The 17,348-nt window shown below is 40.0% G+C and overlaps 1 protein-coding gene across 2 annotated transcripts in view; it reads right to left on the bottom strand.

The window, feature by feature from the left end:
• PLA2G4A (phospholipase A2 group IVA) overlaps window positions 1-17,348 on the bottom strand; it is a 160,990-nt gene that overhangs the window by 129,525 nt on the left and 14,117 nt on the right. For both annotated transcript variants that reach the window (XM_065937205.1, XM_065937206.1), the window contains one exon: window positions 4,532-4,634. In XM_065937205.1, coding sequence (XP_065793277.1) covers window positions 4,532-4,564 — 33 coding nt within the window. In that variant the 5' untranslated portion in view covers window positions 4,565-4,634. The remainder of the gene's footprint in view (window positions 1-4,531; window positions 4,635-17,348) is intronic.

Raw genomic sequence — 17,348 nt, 5'->3', positions numbered from 1 at the left:
CACTGTCTCAGGGAATTCCAGAAGGATTCCTGTCACTAATTATTCACATTGTATATTCCCAGAGTAATCTTCATCGTCTCCTATCAGAGTCGTTACGATTATTATAGATTGTTTGTCTGCCAGATATAAGCTCAGTTTGGACACGACTAAGTGACTGAGCACTAATATAGCACTAGAAGCTCAATTCAGGGATTATTTTGATTCCCGGCGCCTGCTGACCGGTACTAGAAGACAATGGGCATTCGGTAAATCATGATAAAGGAAATTCCCTGGCAGCTCAGTGGGTAGAACTCCATGCTCTCATTACCGAGGGCCTAGGTTCAACTCCTGGTCTGGGAACTAAGATCCTACAGGTTGCATGGGGCAACCAAAAACAGAAAAACTAAAAAATAAAATAAATGATGATAAGTGCTCAGAAAAAAAAATATTAAAACAGATCTGGAGACAGAGTGAATTCAAAGTCCAAATGTTAAGATTTAGAATTATCATTGGTCTTCGTCTCAAGCTCAGGGTTATACACTTTAACCTTATCTTTCTTCTCAGTTTCAAGTGCCAAAGTGTTCATGTCAATGTCACTGCACTCCTTGAATTACAGAAATTATCCATATATCTTGAGATGGTAGAGTGAGGAAAAAAACTAATTTGCACAAAAAATATAGAAATGTCATCATTATGAAAAACCAGTTAAAAAGAACCTAGCTTCATTGTTTAAATTCATCTACAGAAAACAATAATGCTGGAAGGAATGTAGGATATTGTTTCAGGAAACAAAGATTATCTCAAATTAAACCTTGATTATGTGCTTTTTACAAGAACCACACATTAAATATAAGAAAAATATAAATTGAAAGCAAAAGGATGTACTTATCAAAGAAACTAAAAGGGACTATTTTAATAAAAGACAAAGCAAAAATTCAGTCTCCAATAATGAGATAAAAAAGACCTATTATAATGATAAAATATCAATTAAACAGAGATATATACAATTCAAAACTTATGTGCATTAATAATATATCTTAAAAATTCATAAGGCAAAAGTTGAATATGAAACACATTGTTATATATAGAACCTTTACCAGAATAGACAATGTGTGAGGGCATCTCATGTAAAAATTGAAACAGCAAAAATTATAGAGTATATTTTCTGAACAGAAAGGGATGAGATTAGAAATTAATGACAAAGAGAAACCAAAAAATTACCAAATGTTTGAAAGTTAAGAAATAATGTTTAATCTATGTGTCAAAAAATAAATCATAATAAAATTTAGAAAATGCTTTTAATTTAACAATTATGAAAATAAAATATTTTCAAACTTGTAATCTATACCTAAAATAGATGGTCTACAATCAGTAAAGTGGAAAAATAAATGAACATTAAAAATTAAAAAGGAAGAAATAAAACTGGAATTATTCACCAATAGCAGGAATGTGTAAGTTAAAAATCTAAAAGAACCTACAAACTATTAGAATTAATAAAGAAATTTCATAAGTTCACTGCATCTGCAAAAATTATTTCTATATAAATGAAATATTAGTATTTTAGATTCTAGTTTAACATTAGCTTCATGCATTGAGGGTTCCCCTAGTGACTCAGACGGTAAAGAATCTGCCTGCAATGCAGGAGCCCCAGGTTCGATCCCTGGATCCGGAAGATCCCCTGGAAAAGGGAATGGCAACCCACTCCAATATTCTTGCCTGGAAAATTCCATAGACAGAGGAGTCTGGTGGGCTTACAGTCCATAATGTCGCACAGAGTTGGACATGACTGAGAAACTAACGCTTCATGTATTGCGAATGGACTGGAAGATTCAATATTATTATCATATCATCTCTTCCCTAAATTACCTACAAAGTAATTTCAGTTCTAATAAAAATCACAGCATTTGTGTGTGTGTGTGTGTGTGTGAGTTGACAGAGTGATTTCAAAACTTATATGGAAATGCAGAAGCCTAAAAAAAGACAAGGAATCTCAAAGAAGAAAAAGTTGGAGGATTTACACTACCATTTCAAAGCCATAGACATTAAAGTAGATTGGTATTGGGGCAAACAAAGACCAATAGAACTGAAAAGAAACCAAATCATACACTGCCTGATTAGCAGAGGTACCATTGCCATTTAGTGAGGGCATGAGGGTTATCAGTGGACTAGATAAGTAGTTTGCAGTATACTGTATTCAGGGCTTCCCAGGTGGCGCGAGTGGTAAAGAACCCTGCCAATGCAGGAGACTTAAGAGACGTCAGTTCGATCCCTGGGTCAGGAAGATCCCCTGAAGGAGGGCATGGCAACCCACTCCAGTATTCTTGCCTGGAGAATCCCCAGGGACTGATGAGTCTAGTGAGTTACCATTCACAGGGTCTCAAAGAGTCAGACACGAATGAATAGACTTGGCATGCGTGAGCACAGTATTCAAATAATGAGATACTACACGGCAGTGTGAAAAGAAAGTGAAAGTGAAGTCGCTCAGTCGTGTCCGACTCTTCGCGACCCCAAGGACTGCATCCTGCCAGGCTCCTCCGCCCATGGGATTTTCCAGACAAGAGTACTGGAGTGGGTTGCCATTTCCTTCTCCAAGTGTGGAATTCTGCTACTCACAACAGCATGAATGAATCTCAGACAAAGAGTGGAATGCAGGCATCTAATGAGGGTCAAGAATAGGAAAACTGATCCTTGGTAACAAAAGACAAATAACTGGTTAGTTTTGTGGGGCTTATGGACTGGAAGGGACATAAGCAACTCTTTCAGGGTACTTATAATGCATACCTTTATCTGGATGAAGGTTTCATGGGTGAAATACACGTGCAAAAATTCATCAAGCTGAACAATTAAAATTTATGCACTTTATATATCTTATGCTTCTGTTCTTAAAAAAAATTTAACATCAAAAGAAGCTTGCAAAAAAATAATAATAATAACTTTTCAGGAGTTTTAAGAAGAAGAGAATGACCAGCAGAGATGGTGGTGAGGGGTACCTGAAGAATCTATTTAATTCAGCAGCAAAGAGGTCCTTGATGATTAGACCTTTTTGTGAAGTAGAAAAGCTGAATACAGCTTTCAATGATTCAAGTTGTGAATGTAAGAAAGAACTACAAAAAGTTGCAGTACATTAATCCTTGCTCTCCAAGCAGAGAGAGAGGATGGCAGCTTGTGAGAGCTTCAGGTTCAATTTAAACAGAAATGAGGCTTTGTATTATTCCTTAATATCCATAAAAACTATTTCTAGTCTATATAAATCTTACTGGATCTCAAGGGTTAAACTTAGCAAAGAAATTTTTTCTCCTCTGCTTCTTTGATCATAAGAGAAAGCACACTTCTAATGGAATTTGAAAAGTTCCACACTAAAATCTGAAACACTCAACTTTTTACTAAAAATAACCCAATGTTAAAAGAGTTTGTTGAAATATATCTTGGGCTTCCCAGGTGGTGTTGGTGATAAAAAATCTGCCTGCCAATGTTGGAGATACAGAAGGTGTAGGTTCAGTCCCTGGGTTGGGAAGATCTCTTGGAATAGGAAATGGCAACTCACTCCATTACTCTTGCCTGGAAAATCCCATGGACAGAGGAGCCTGGTGGGCTACAGTGCATAGGGTCACAAAGAGTCAGACATGACTGAGAGATTGAGCACATAAAATATATCTAACTAAAGGATAGTTTACAAAAGTAATTACCCTGAAAATGCATACCAAAGTATAGTCCTTAATGCAATAATTATTTTAGCTCTCTGTCATTTCATATGAAAGATGCAGGTTGACAACTGCTAAGTGATAACTACACTTTTTATTGTTTTATGAACATTTAATACTATTACAGATATTTTGGTATTTTCCCTTCCAAATCCCTCTTTTCTGGAAACTTACAGTGATAAAACAAAGAGATGAGTTAGTTTTATTACAGATTCTACCTTATTTGAATCACAGTTAAGTTCATATGATTTTCATTAAAAAATGTAAAACTTTTCATAGATTTTTGTACTTTTGTCCACTTAAAAGAAAGCTGCAAGTTAAGTTTTATTTGGGGCAAAATGAGGATTGCAACCCAGGAGACAGAACCTCAGATAGCTCTAAGAACCTGCTCCAAAGAGGTCAGTATATATGTGATTTTGGTGAAGGGTGAATACATGCAGTCAAGCACATATTCTCCAGAAGGTTTCTACTAGTCTTGTGAAGGTGTTGTTAGTCACAAGGAGCAGTTGTCACCATGAAGGATTTTAATGCTTTTTTAGATATGGAAGATAAAAGAGTTAGGCTCATAAAATGGGCTTCTGAAAATATCTAACGACCTGTCCTGCCAGGTCCCCCTCCCCACCTCCAGCACATGTATACTCTCCATCTGCCTCATTTATACTCTCTACCCTGAACTCCTTTCAGGGGGTGGTTGAAGGTCAGCAGAAGCACATGATTTAATACTTGCAAAGGTAGGTAGATGGCAAGTGCCAATTTGTAACTGACACTGAACGAGCAACATCAGTGATACTCGTGCACAAAAGTATGTCTGACCCACTCCCAGAGGAATATATAAGCAGAAAGTAACTTACAATAATGTGTTGGTAAGGATCTATAAATGACATGCTGGTTTCAATTACGAGAAATCTCTTCACACTTCAAAAGTCTTCTTTGGCACTCTAGCTTCTTTAAAACCTACAAAATAAGCAATCCTTATTGTTAAGCCTTTTCTTGGATGCATTTACAAGATTTAAATGATGATGGATGTGACTCTTAGGAAGTAAGATTCTACTCAAGGGGACTTGTGTGGATTGAGCTCCCTAATTGTTCGTACGTGAGGGTATACACACATAGCTTAGAAAAGGATAAACATATTCTGCTATTACTGCTTACTTTCCATATTTGTTCAAATTTATTCTGTGAGTAATTATTAGGAAACTCCAGGATTTTTTCTTTTTTGCATTTGCCAAGTACTTCATGAGAAATGTATTGAAATCATGGAAAATTAAAATTATTTTTGTGCTATTTATAATCAAAAAGTCACATGCTATTGCTTGTTTTCTTAATTGGATCAGTACTACACACATTCACAATTTAAAAAAAAGAATGCTTTTCATTTTGGCTATGTGTTAAGAGTTTTAAAAACATATTCATGTTAAATTTCCACTTTTAATGCTGATGATTTAAAATAAATGATTTGTTCATTCTAAAGTACCAGTTTAATTTGAAAGCAGTTAAATGAAATTTTAAGAGATTAGAAATAGTGCTGTAAAAAATGATGGAAACAAGCAAGTGAAACTAGAGAATAACTGGGAACTTGATCTCAGTGAGCAACTATAGTGGGTGAGGAGGAGTGAATTTAGAATTTAGAGTTCCAGGCAGGCCATTTGAGGAACTGAGAGAAGACACTGGCTGGTGAATGGTGACCAAGAGTAAAAGTGGCTCATGATGAGTTTGGAAATATGGGGAGGAGCAGATCATGCAAGGCCATGGAAGCAACCACTATTCACCTAGCTATAGCTCATCCACTCTCCAGGACTCAGCTTAAATGTCACCTCTACTGAGAAAACTTTCATGATGTTCAGAATATGTTTGGTTTGCCTGTTCCCGGTTTCATTTGTACCTTGTACTTCTTTTTCAAGTCTTTCATTGCACTTACACAATGTCTGCCTTTCCTGAAAGAGCTAAAGATGCATAAAGTCGGTGACCATATTTATCTTGTTCATAGAGTTATCCATCCCTACTGCATAGCGCTGTGCCTAAAATATAGTAGGTTGAGAATAAATATTTGTTGGATAGATGGGTGGATGGATGGATAAATATTACATGATTTCAGGTTTATGTATGAAGGAAATTCACAGAATAGTCCTGGTACTCTCTTTTGATGTTCCTCTTTTTCATTCCAAACTATTCTTAATGTAAAAGGATGTTAAATATCCATCTCTAATTTTAACAGAAAGAAAGCAGAACAAGTGAAATCCGAGAAGGAGTGAGACTAGTACTCAAAATGTTTAGAGGAAATTTGTTGCTGGTGACCAAAGTTTGGTTTCAGCAACTTTACTTCCTCTTTCCATTTCTAGCAACTCCATTCATAACCCCTGTGACTTACCACCTAACTCTTCACCACTTCTGTCACTACTGTATCCTGACTCAGGATACAGTAATATGGATAGAGGCTCTCTCCATATTAAAGCCAAAAATTGGAAACATGCATACAATAGCTAACTGCCCAGGTCTATGGTTTTTCCAGTAGTCATGTACAGATGTAGAGTTAAACCATAAAGAAGGCTGAGCACCGAAGAACTGATGCTTTCAAACTATGGTGCTGGAGAAGACTCTTTAGAGTCCACTGGTCAGCAAGGAGATCAAACCAGTCAAGCCTAAAGAAAATAAACCCTGAATATTCATTGGAAGGACTGATGCTGAAGCTGAAGCTTCAATACTTTGGCCACCTGATGCGAAGAGCTGACTCACTGGAGAAGACCCTGATGCTGGGAAAGATTGAAAGTAGGAGGAGAGAAGGGGACACCAGAGGATGAGATGGTTTGAATGGCACCACTGACTCAATGGATATGAGTTTGAGCAAACTGTGGGAGATGGTGAAGGACAGGGAAGCTGGGTGTGCTACAGTCCACGGGGTCATAAAGAGTCGGACACGACTTAGCGACTAAACAATATAAGATATTATATGGGGAAATCTGGGTAATGAATATATGGAAATAGCAGCTTTTGCTGTTTCCTAACTTAGATTATTTCAAAATAAAAAATATATCTTAAAAGTCCACTATATGTGAATAGGTGCAATTTATACATACAATTTTCATTCCAAACTTAAAGAAGCAACATCAGTCATATGGGAAAACTCTTGGGTAAGGTTCACTTTCTTCCCAAAAATATCATTGGTTATTATTGCCAGACAGTGATGACATTTTCAGTTCCAGTTACAAATAGGCACCCATTCATCCCTTTTACCTCCCTACACTATTAATAGCAGCAATAGATATCTTCAGTTTCCGTGGAATTATGACATTTCTGTCCACCTAGTCACATTAAACAATGAGAAAATGCCACCCCCCCCCCACCCCCTGCAACTAGCATAGCCTGGAAAAATTATTGCAACTAGTTTGCATAACCACTCTTATGAATGCTTATAAAACAGCAATTTGGAGTGGGGTGGGGGGGGAGGGTTGTTTCTACTAATTAAGCTAAATAACCAATCTTGGTGAGTGTACAGTCTTTTAAGTCTTGAAGCAACAAATAGTTTCTTTTTTCTTTACCTTCCCCCCTTCCCTGTAATTAGATACTTCCTGAACACTAATGAGGGGGAAATGCAGATATACTCTTCAACACACACTTGCCTGTGCGATGTAACTATTGGCTTTCAGTGAAGGCTTCATAGTGTGTGGTCTGTCCAAAACCCTGTTAGTCACGTTGGCAGGAGAGATGGACTTCTCTTGGGAAGGTGAAAAAAAAATACCCACAGACTAGAAGATTTTGTCATGCTTTTTCCCCACCTACTGGCTTCTCTGGTGGTTCAGGCAGTAAAGAATCTGCACCATGCAGGAGACCCAGGTTCAATCCCTGGGTGGGGAGGATCCCCTGGAGAAGGAAATGGCAACCCACTCCAGTATTATTGCCTGGAGAATTTCATGGACAGACAAGCTCGGCAGGGCAGAGTGCATGGGATCGCAAAGAGTCAGGCACAGGACTAATACTTTTCCCTGCCTAGAATTACAGGAAACAGGAAAACAAGGGGTTATCATGGACATGTGAAGGTGAACTGAAGGTGTTAGTCACTCAGTCGTGTCCGTCTCTTTGGGATCCCATGGACTGTAGCCCTCCAGGCTCCCCTGTCCGTGGAATCCTTCAGGCAAGAATCCTGGAGTGCATAGCCATTTACTTCTCCAGGAAAACTTCCTGACCCAGGGATCAAACCCATGTCTCCTGCATTGCAGGTGGATTCTTTACTGTCTTAGCACCAGGGAAGCCCAATCATGGGCATACTCCAGAGATATTGCAAGTTTGGTTCCACAACAAAGGTAATATTTCAATAAAACTAAGCACAAAAATGCTTTAGTTTTCCAGTGTATATTAAAGTTATATTTAAACTGTAATGTAGTCTATTAAGTGTTCAGTAGCATTGTGTCCAAAGAACAATGTACAAACCTTAATTAAAAATACTTTATTGCTAACTAGCATCTCGGTTGCTTGGTCATGTCAGACTCTTTGCGACACCATGGACTGCAGCACACAGGCTTCCCTGTCCTTCACCAACTCCGGAAATTGCTCAAACTCATGTCCACCGAATCGATGATGACATCCAACCATCTCATCCTCTGTCGTCCCCTTCTCCTCCTGCCTTCAATCAGTCCCAGCATCAGGGTATTTTCTAATGAGCCAGTTCTTTGCATCAGGTGGCCAAAGTATTGGAGGTTCAGCTTCAGTATCAATCCTTCCAATGAATATTCAGGACTGATTTCCTTTAAGATTGACTGGTTTGATCTCCTTGCAGTCCATGGGACTCTCAGTCTTCTCCAACACCACAGTTCAGAAGCATCAATTATTTCGCACTCAGCCTTCTTTATGGTCCAGCTCTCACACCCATAAACGACTACTGGAAAAACCATAGCTTTGACTAGATGGACCTTTGCTGGCAAAGTAATGTCTTTGCTTTTTAATATGCTGTCTAGGTTGGTCATAGCTTTTCTTCCAAGGAGCTAACATCTTTTAATTTCATGGCTTCAGTCACAATCTGCAGTGATTTTAGAGCCCAAGAAAATAAAGTCTCTCACTGTTTCAATTGTTTCCCCATCTATTTGCCATGAAGTGATAGGACCGGATGCCACGATCTTAGTTTTTTGAATGTTGAGTTTTAAGCCAGCTTTCTTACTTTCCTCTTTCACCTTCATCAAGAACCTCTTCAGTTTCTCCTCTCTTTCTGCCATTACAGTCTTATCATCTGCATATTTGAGTTTACTGATATTTCTCCTGGCAATCTTGATTCCAGCTAGTGCTTCATCCAGCCCAGCATTTCACATGAGGTACTCTGCATGTAAGTTAAATAAACAGGGTGACATATACAGCCTTGACATACTCCTTTCCCAATTTGGAACCAGTCTGTTGTTCTGTGTCTGGTTTTAAGAGTTGCTTCTTGACCTGCATACAAGTTTCTCAGGAGGAAGGTAAAGTGGCCTGGTATTTCCATCTCTTGAAGAATTTTCCACAGTTTGTTGTGATCCACACAATCAAAAGTTTTAGCATAGTCAGTGAAGCAGAAGTAGATTTTTTCTGAAATTCTCTTGCATTTTCTATGATCCAGTGGATGTTGGTAATTTGATCTTTGGCTCCTCTAGCTTTTCTAAAATCAGCTTGAACATCTCAAAGTTCTCTCTTCATGTACTATTGACACCTGGCTTGGAGAATTTTGAGCATTATTTTGCTAATGTGTGAGATGAGTGCAATGTGCAGTAGGGTGAACATTCTTTGGCATTGCCTTTTTTCGGGTTTGGAATGAAAACTGACCTTTCCCAGTCCTGTGGCCATTTCTGAGTTTTCCAAATTTGCTGGCATATTGATTGCAGCACTTTTACAACATCATCACTGAGTATCTGAAATAGCTCAACTGGAATTCCATCACCTCCACTAGCTTTGTTTGTAGTGATGCTTCCTAAGGCCCACTTGACTCTGCATTCCAGGATGTCTGGCTCTAGGTGAGTGATCACACCATCATGGCCATCTTTGTCATTAAGGTATTTTTTGTATAGTTCTTCTGTGTATTCTTGTCACCTCTTCTTAATTTCTTCTGCTTCTGTTAGGTCTATAACATTTCTGTCCTTTATTGTCCCCATCTTTGCATGAAATGTTCCTTTGGTATCTCTAATTTTCTTGAAGAGATCTCCAGTTTCCCATTCTGTTGTTTTCCTCTATTTCTTTACATTGATCACTGAGGAAGGCTTTCTTACCTCTCCTTGCTATTCTTAAACTCTGCATTCAGATGGATATATCTTTCCTTTTCTCCTTTGCCTTTAGCTTCTCTCCTTTTCTCAGCTATTTGTAAGGCCTCCTCAGACAACCATTTTGCCTTTTTGTTTTACTTTTTCTTGGGGATGGTCTTGATCCCTGCCTCCTGTACAAGGTCATGAACCTTTGTCCATGGTTCTTCAGGCACTTTATCAGATATAATCCCTTGAATCTATTTGTCACTTCCACTGTATAATCATAAGGGGTATGATTTAGATCATACCTGAATGCTCTAGTGGTTTCCCCTACTTTCTTCAATTTAAGTCTGAATTTGGCAATGAGTTCATGATCTGAGCCACAGTCAGCTCCCAATCTTGTTTTCGCTGACTGTATAGAGTTTCTCCATCTTTGTCTGCAAAGAATATAATCAATCTGATTTCCAGCTGGTATTGACCAGCTGGTGATGTACATGTGTAGAATTGTCTCTTGTATTGTTGGACAAGGGTGTTTGCTATGACCAGTGCATTCTCTTGGCAGAACTCTGTTAGCCTTTGCCCTGATTCATTTTGTACTCCAAGGCCAAACTTGCCTGTTATTCCAGGTACCTCTTGACTTCCTACTTTTGCATTCTAGTCCCCTATGATGAGAGTGAAAGTCAATCAGTCATGTCCAACTCCTTGTGACCATGTGGACTATACAGTTCATGGAATTCTCCAGGCCAGAATACTGGAGTGGGTAGCCTTTCCCTTCTCCAGGGGATCTTCCCAACCCAGGGATCGAACCCAGGTCTCCCACATTGCAGGTGGATTCTTTCCCAGCTAAGCCACAAGGGAGTCCCAAGAATACTGGAGTGGCTAGCCTATCCCTTCTCCAGTGGATACTCCTGAACCAGAAATCAAACCAGGGTCTCCTGCATTGCAGGTGGATTCTTTACCAACTGAGCTAGAAGGACATCTTTTTCTGGTGTTAGTTCTAGAAGGTCTTGTAGGTCATCATAGAACCATTCAACTTCAGCTTCTTCAGCATTAGTGGTTGGGGCACATACTTTGATTACTGTGATATTGAATAGTTTGCCTTTAGTGAGTCATAATCTTTTGCTCGTGGAGAGTCCCACCTCAGTGTTGATGGCTGCTGACTGACCAGGATGGTGGTTTCTGAAGGCTGGGATAACTATGGCAATTTCTTTTTTGTGTGTGTAGCAATTATTTAGAACGAGACAACAATGAAGTTTGCTGCATCAACTAATTCTTCCTCACAAGCACAATTTCCCTGTAGCATGCAATGTTATTTGAGAGCATTTTACCCAGAGTAGGACTTCTTTCAAAATTGGAGTCAATCCTCTCAAACCTTGCTACTGCTTTATCAACTAAGTTTATATAATATCTTAATTGGTTTACTGTCATTTCAACAGCCTTCACAGCATCCTCACCAGGAGTAGATTCAACCTTAAGAAAACACTTTGCTCATCCAAAGCAACTCCTCATCCTTTCAAGTTTTATCAATCAGACTGTAGCAATTCAGTCACATCTTCAGGCTCCCTTCTAGTTCTAGTTCTCTTAGCACTTCCACCACAGTTATTTACTCCACTGAAATCTTGAACCCCTCAAAGTCATCCTTGAGGGTTGGAATCAACTTTTTATAAGCTTCAGTGAATGTTGATATTGTGACCTCTTTCCATGAATCACAAATGTCCTTCATGGCATCCAGAACGGAGAATCCTTTATAAGGTTTTCAGTTGACTTTGCCCAGACCAATCAGAGGCAGCAATCGCCATATAAAATTTACTTCTTAAAGAATAAGACTTGAGTCAAATAAATGGATGCTGTGTCAAGAGGCATAAAAACAACATTAATTTCATCTCTATTTGAGCTCTTGGGTAACAACTGAATTGTCAATGAACAGTAGTAATATTTTGAAAGGCCTTTGTTTCGAGAAGTAGGTCTCAATAGTAGGCTTAAAATATTCAATAAATCATGTTGTAAACAGATATGCTGTCACCAGGCTTTGTTGTTCCATTTATAGAGCACAGCAGAGTAGATTTTTAAGGGCCCTAGGATTTTTGGAATGGTAAATGAGCATTGGCTTCAACTTAAAATCACCAGATGCATTTAGTCCCTAACTGTAAAATCAGCCTGTCCTTTGAAACTTTAAAGCCAGTCAATGACTTCTCCTCTCTAGCTACTGAAGTTCTAAATAGCATCTTCTTCCAATAGAAGGTCATTTCATCACCACTGAAAATCCGTTCTTTAGCCACCTTCAGTGATCACCTTAGCTAGACCCTTTGGATAATTTACTGTCGCTTCTATATGAGTACTTGCTGCCTCACCATGCACATGTCTTCTTTACTGAAACCTCAAGAACCAAGCTCTGTTAGATTCAAACTTTTCTTCTGCAATGTCTTCACCTCTTTCAATCCTCATAAAACTGAAGAGAGTTAGAGCCCTGCTCACCATTAGGCTTTGGTTGAATTAAACTTTGTAGTTAATTGGATCTTTCATCCAGATCACTGAAACTTTCTCCACATCAGCAGTAAAGCTGTTGGCCGTTTTGCTTTCTTATCATTCATGTGCTCACTAGAGTAGTATTTTTAATTTCCTCAAGAAATTTTCCTGTGCATTTCACAATTTAAGCTAACTCTGGCACAAGAGGCCTAGCTTCTGGCCCATCTCAACTTTCAACATGCCTTCCTCACTAAGCTTAACTTTATTTCTAGTGTTTTATTTAAAGTGAGAGACACATGACTTTTCCTTTCGTGTGAACACTTAAAGGACCTATTAATTGGTCTAATTTCAAGATTGTTGTGTCTTAGGGACTAAAGAGACCTGATGAGAGGGACAGAGGTGGGGAGCAGACAGTGGATAGACTCTTCAGAACACACACAATATTGACTAAGTTTACTGTCCTATATGGGTGCAGTTTGTGGAGCCTCCACACAAATATAGTAGTTTTTTTATCGGTAACGTGGGAGAAATGGTTCCCACACCTCACAGAGGCAATTGGAGGATGAATTGAAGAAATGTATGTCAATAATTATGCACAGTACCTAGGAGGTCATAAGTATACAAAATTATCATTATGAAACTGATGCCTTCTCCCAAATTCCTGAGATTTATTTGGCTCTATGAAGATTTCTAAGAAACTCAAGTAGGCAAATTTGATGAACATCTTTTCTATAAAGACTGTGTATTTTTCATACTCAAAAATGAGTTTTAATGGAGATTAAAAAGTACTGCTATTTCTGACCCATTAAATTGTATGTATATATATGCAACTTCACTTTCACTTTTCACTTTCATTGGAGAAGGAAATGGCAACCCACTCCAGTGTTCTTGCCTGGAGGATGCCAGGGATGGGGGAGCCTGGTGGGCTGTCATCTATGGGGTCGCACAGAATCAGACACAACTGAAGCGACTTAGCAGCAGCAGAAGCATATGCATACATGTGTGTGTGTGTGTGTGTGTGTGTATATATATATATATATATATATATATATATATATATATGTATAACTCTGATTTATCTGCTTCCAAATTCAAAGCTTTCTCCATTATTCTGGATATAGAAAGATGTTCTAAAAGCATTAAGAGTAGTGCATTACTGTTTCCATCATCATCCATAAATATAAACACACACACACATACACAGTTACTAAGACATCAGTAAAGTTTTAAGTCCTTAAATTATTTTGCTGTTGCTTTTCTAAAACCTAGGCTAAGAAAAGAGTTAGACATCACTAACAGACACAGAAGAATGAAGAAACAATAAGAATTAAGTAAATGAGCTGCTTTAAATTCAAACTGTCTCTCAGGCTGTGCGTGTGTGCTAAGTCACTAAGTCATGTCCAATTCTTTGCAACCTTATGGAGTACAGCCCACCAGACTTCTCTGTCCGTGGGATTTTCCAGAAAAGAATACTGGAGAGGGTTACCATTTCCTTCTCCAAAGTGATCTTCCCAACCCAGGGATCGAACCTGTATGCCCTGTATTACCTGCATTGGCAGGCAGATTCCTTACCACTGAGCCACCTGGGAAGCCTGTCTCTTAGGCTGTACCTTAATTTGAATACAAGGGTTTCCCTGATGGTACACTGGATAACAGTCTGCCTGCCAATAGAGAGGACACAGGTTCAATTCCTGGTCCAGGGAGATTCCATGTGAGCTGGAACAACTAAGCCTGTGTACCACAACTACTGAAGTCCACACGCCTAGAGCTGTGCTCTGCAGTGAGAGCAGCCACTGCAAGAAGCCCTCACATCACAGTACAGGGTATCCCCTGCCCCCCTCACCAAGAGAAAGCCTGTGCAGCCACAAAGACACAGTGCAATCCAAAATTAAATAATTAAACACACACACACACAAAATCTGTTAAAACAACTCTCCATTTCCAAAGAAATGGAAAAGCATGTCCTCAGACACAAAGGCACAGATCATGAACTGGGTCTATTTCTCAAGCCAGGAAACCAAGAGCTTGTTGCGTGCCTCAGGGGCCCCGGAGTGAGATGCCTGCTCCCTCACTGATGTTCAGCCACACTATTTCTTTCGAATTGACTTTTTCCACTCTGTTTTTATTCCTAGACCACTGACACTGCTTCTTTGTCTCTCAAATTTGTATTATTGAAAGTTCATTATTTACTCAGACAAGCTTATATGGAAAATCTACTGGAGTTTCAGAACAGAGAAAGTCATGTGGTTTAAAACAGACAAGGCTTGCTGGAGAAGGCAAAAAACTGAGCTGATATTTGAAACCAGGAAAGGGCACAGATGTCTAGAAAGGGGGGGGGGGGGGGATGAAAACATGTGCTGCGGGAAAAGATCATGAATAGCAAGCTACAGTCACAGTGGAGATGCCCATCCCATCTCAGGCTTTCATCGGAGCTACCCAGCCCCTCCAAAACGCCGCCCACAACCTTCCTACCCTCCCCACATACCTTCTTGGCCGTGCCACGCATGGGTCTGTGAGATCTTAGTTCCTGGATCAAGGACTCAAACCCGGGGCCCTTGGCAGTGTGAGCACAGAGTTTTAACCACTGGACTACCAGGGACTCCCTCCCCCACATGCCTTCAGTTCAGCATAGCCTCTGCCTGTCCTTCAGGGTTCTGCATAAACTCACTCTCTGAAGTGAACCGTCTCTTTTATCTCCATGGTTAGGACCCTGGATTTTTCCTGGATATCTCTTACCACAGCATTATGTACTCTACTACCATGATTAGAGGGCAGGTCTCCTCAAGCTGTGAGCAACAAGAGGAAAATTCTGTCTCCTTCTCCCTGTATTTTTGTTGGACCACAAGTGATCACCCAACTAATATTTATTAAAGGATGAATGAACAAACTTGGGAATTTGTATGGAGTACAGGGGAAAACTGATTAAACCATAGATGAGGTTCTGCGTTGAGTAATAATTAAGAAGAAGGAGAACTTAATCATAGAACCTGGGATGACAAGCCGGAAAATAACTCAGCAATTAGTAATTTAAATACTTAGTCTTCAAAGTTCACATTAAACATTTGCTAGATGCCAGGGATGCTGTGCTAAGTGATTTATATATACCACCTTGTTTTGTCTTCATAATTAGAGAGGGATTGCTATTGCCATTTTAGAAATAAAGGGTGAGTGTTTAAAATCAGTTTAAAAATCACTGACAGCTCAGACTGAGGCAGATGGGCCCCCATATACTCTACAAGAGAATACTGACTTCCAGAAAGACTAAGAAATGTTTCCCAGCTCATCCGGCTGACCAATGTTGAGCTGGCCCTAGAATCCTAACCCTCTAACTCATACCAAAGTCTCTTTCCACATCTTCCTGCCATTCTACAGAAGAGCCCACAGCACAGGCAGAGAAAGGGGACACAGTGGGAGTGACACCTTGTGTTCATTTGCCAGGGCTACTGGAATATAGCACCACAACCGACATGGCTTAAACAACAGAAAGGTATGTTCTGACAGATTTAGAGGCCAGATGACTGAGATCAAAACGCCCAGCAGGCGTGTGGTTTTGTGGCTCTGCTGTATGTTAATTGCAGTACACGAGAGTCTCTAGTTGTAGCTCTGGCTTCTCCTGTGGCGCAAGGGCTCTAGACTGCAAGGGATCAACACTTGCAGTACACAGATTCACTTGCCCTACAGCATGTGGGGTCTTAGCTCGCTAACCAAGGATTGAACCCATGTGCCCTGCATAGGAAGGTGAATTCTTAACCACTGGACCACCAGGGAAGTCCCAGGTTTGGCTTCTTCTGATGCCTTTCTTCTTGGTTTGAAGATGCCATCTTCTCCCTGAATCCACATGTGGTCTTTCCTCTGTACCCATGTTCCCCTGGTGTCTCTTTGAGCGTCCAAATCTTTGCCACCCCATGAACCATAGTCCACGAGGCTCCTCTGTCCTCTTGCCTGGAATTCTCCAGGCAAGAATACTGGAGTGGGTTGCCATACCCTTCTCCAGGGGATCTTCCCGACGTAGGGATCAAATCCAGGTCTCTTGCATTGCATGCAGATTGTTTACCGTCTGAGTCACCAGGGAAGCCCCTTCTTATAACACCAGTCAGTCTGATGGGGGCCCACCCTGGGGGCCTCGTTTAACTCGTCATCTCTTTAAAGACCTAATCTCCAAAAGCTATCACATTCTCAGGGCTTGGGTCGGGGGTGGTGGTTAGGACTTTAACATATGAATTGGGAAGGGCACAAATTAGTCAACATCACAGTTCAGTAATATAAATGCAACAGATAAACAAATAAGCATACAGTTGTTAATGGAAAAAGGTGGCATTTGAGAAGGGAGGAACAACCAGCAGAGAGGTCCAGATGTCATAAAATAGGCACCTAAACTAGCACTGTGAGGAGATAAAGAAGAGAGCATTGTTTAGATAGACCAGCCTCCCTCATCCGGTTACTTTGAAAGCACACCCCATAGGTGCACATGTGCGCGTGCACACACACACACACACACACACACACACACACACACACACACACAGAGTGTACTTAAGTGAGACACAATGCATGATGTAATTTATTTTACCCCTTCATGAATGGGAAGTGCAAAACTATTTTAAGGACCAGAAAACTGGCTAGCCCAGTTTCACACGCTGCATTACAAAAAAGCAATAATGTCTCCTCACAGTTTACTGTTATTTTTCCATTGTTTCACCTCTTTGGTGACAAAAAATAAGGAGCCACTTGGGCTCTATTTTAAGATCACAAAAAAGAAGCAGTCATAATCACCACCTAGACAGACCGTGTGCTCATTTGTAAGCTGAGGTCTAAAGATATAAACAAACCTAGAGTTCACCCAGTTAGGGAGACAGCTGAACTCATCTTGCACTCTCCAGCTGGGGCCCTTTACACCCTTTCGGCATCCCTCTCTCTCCTCTCCCTCCACCCCCACCCCCAAACACTCAGGCTAAAAAGGTAGTAGAGCCAAAATTAAAAGAGCATTTATATACAACTTAGTTTGACC

Source organism: Muntiacus reevesi, chromosome 5 (genome assembly GCF_963930625.1).
Source record: "Muntiacus reevesi chromosome 5, mMunRee1.1, whole genome shotgun sequence".
Lineage (NCBI taxonomy): Eukaryota > Metazoa > Chordata > Mammalia > Artiodactyla > Cervidae > Muntiacus > Muntiacus reevesi.
The sequence above is the reverse complement of the archived record's forward strand: the minus strand, read 5'-3'. Positions and strand labels throughout refer to the sequence as shown.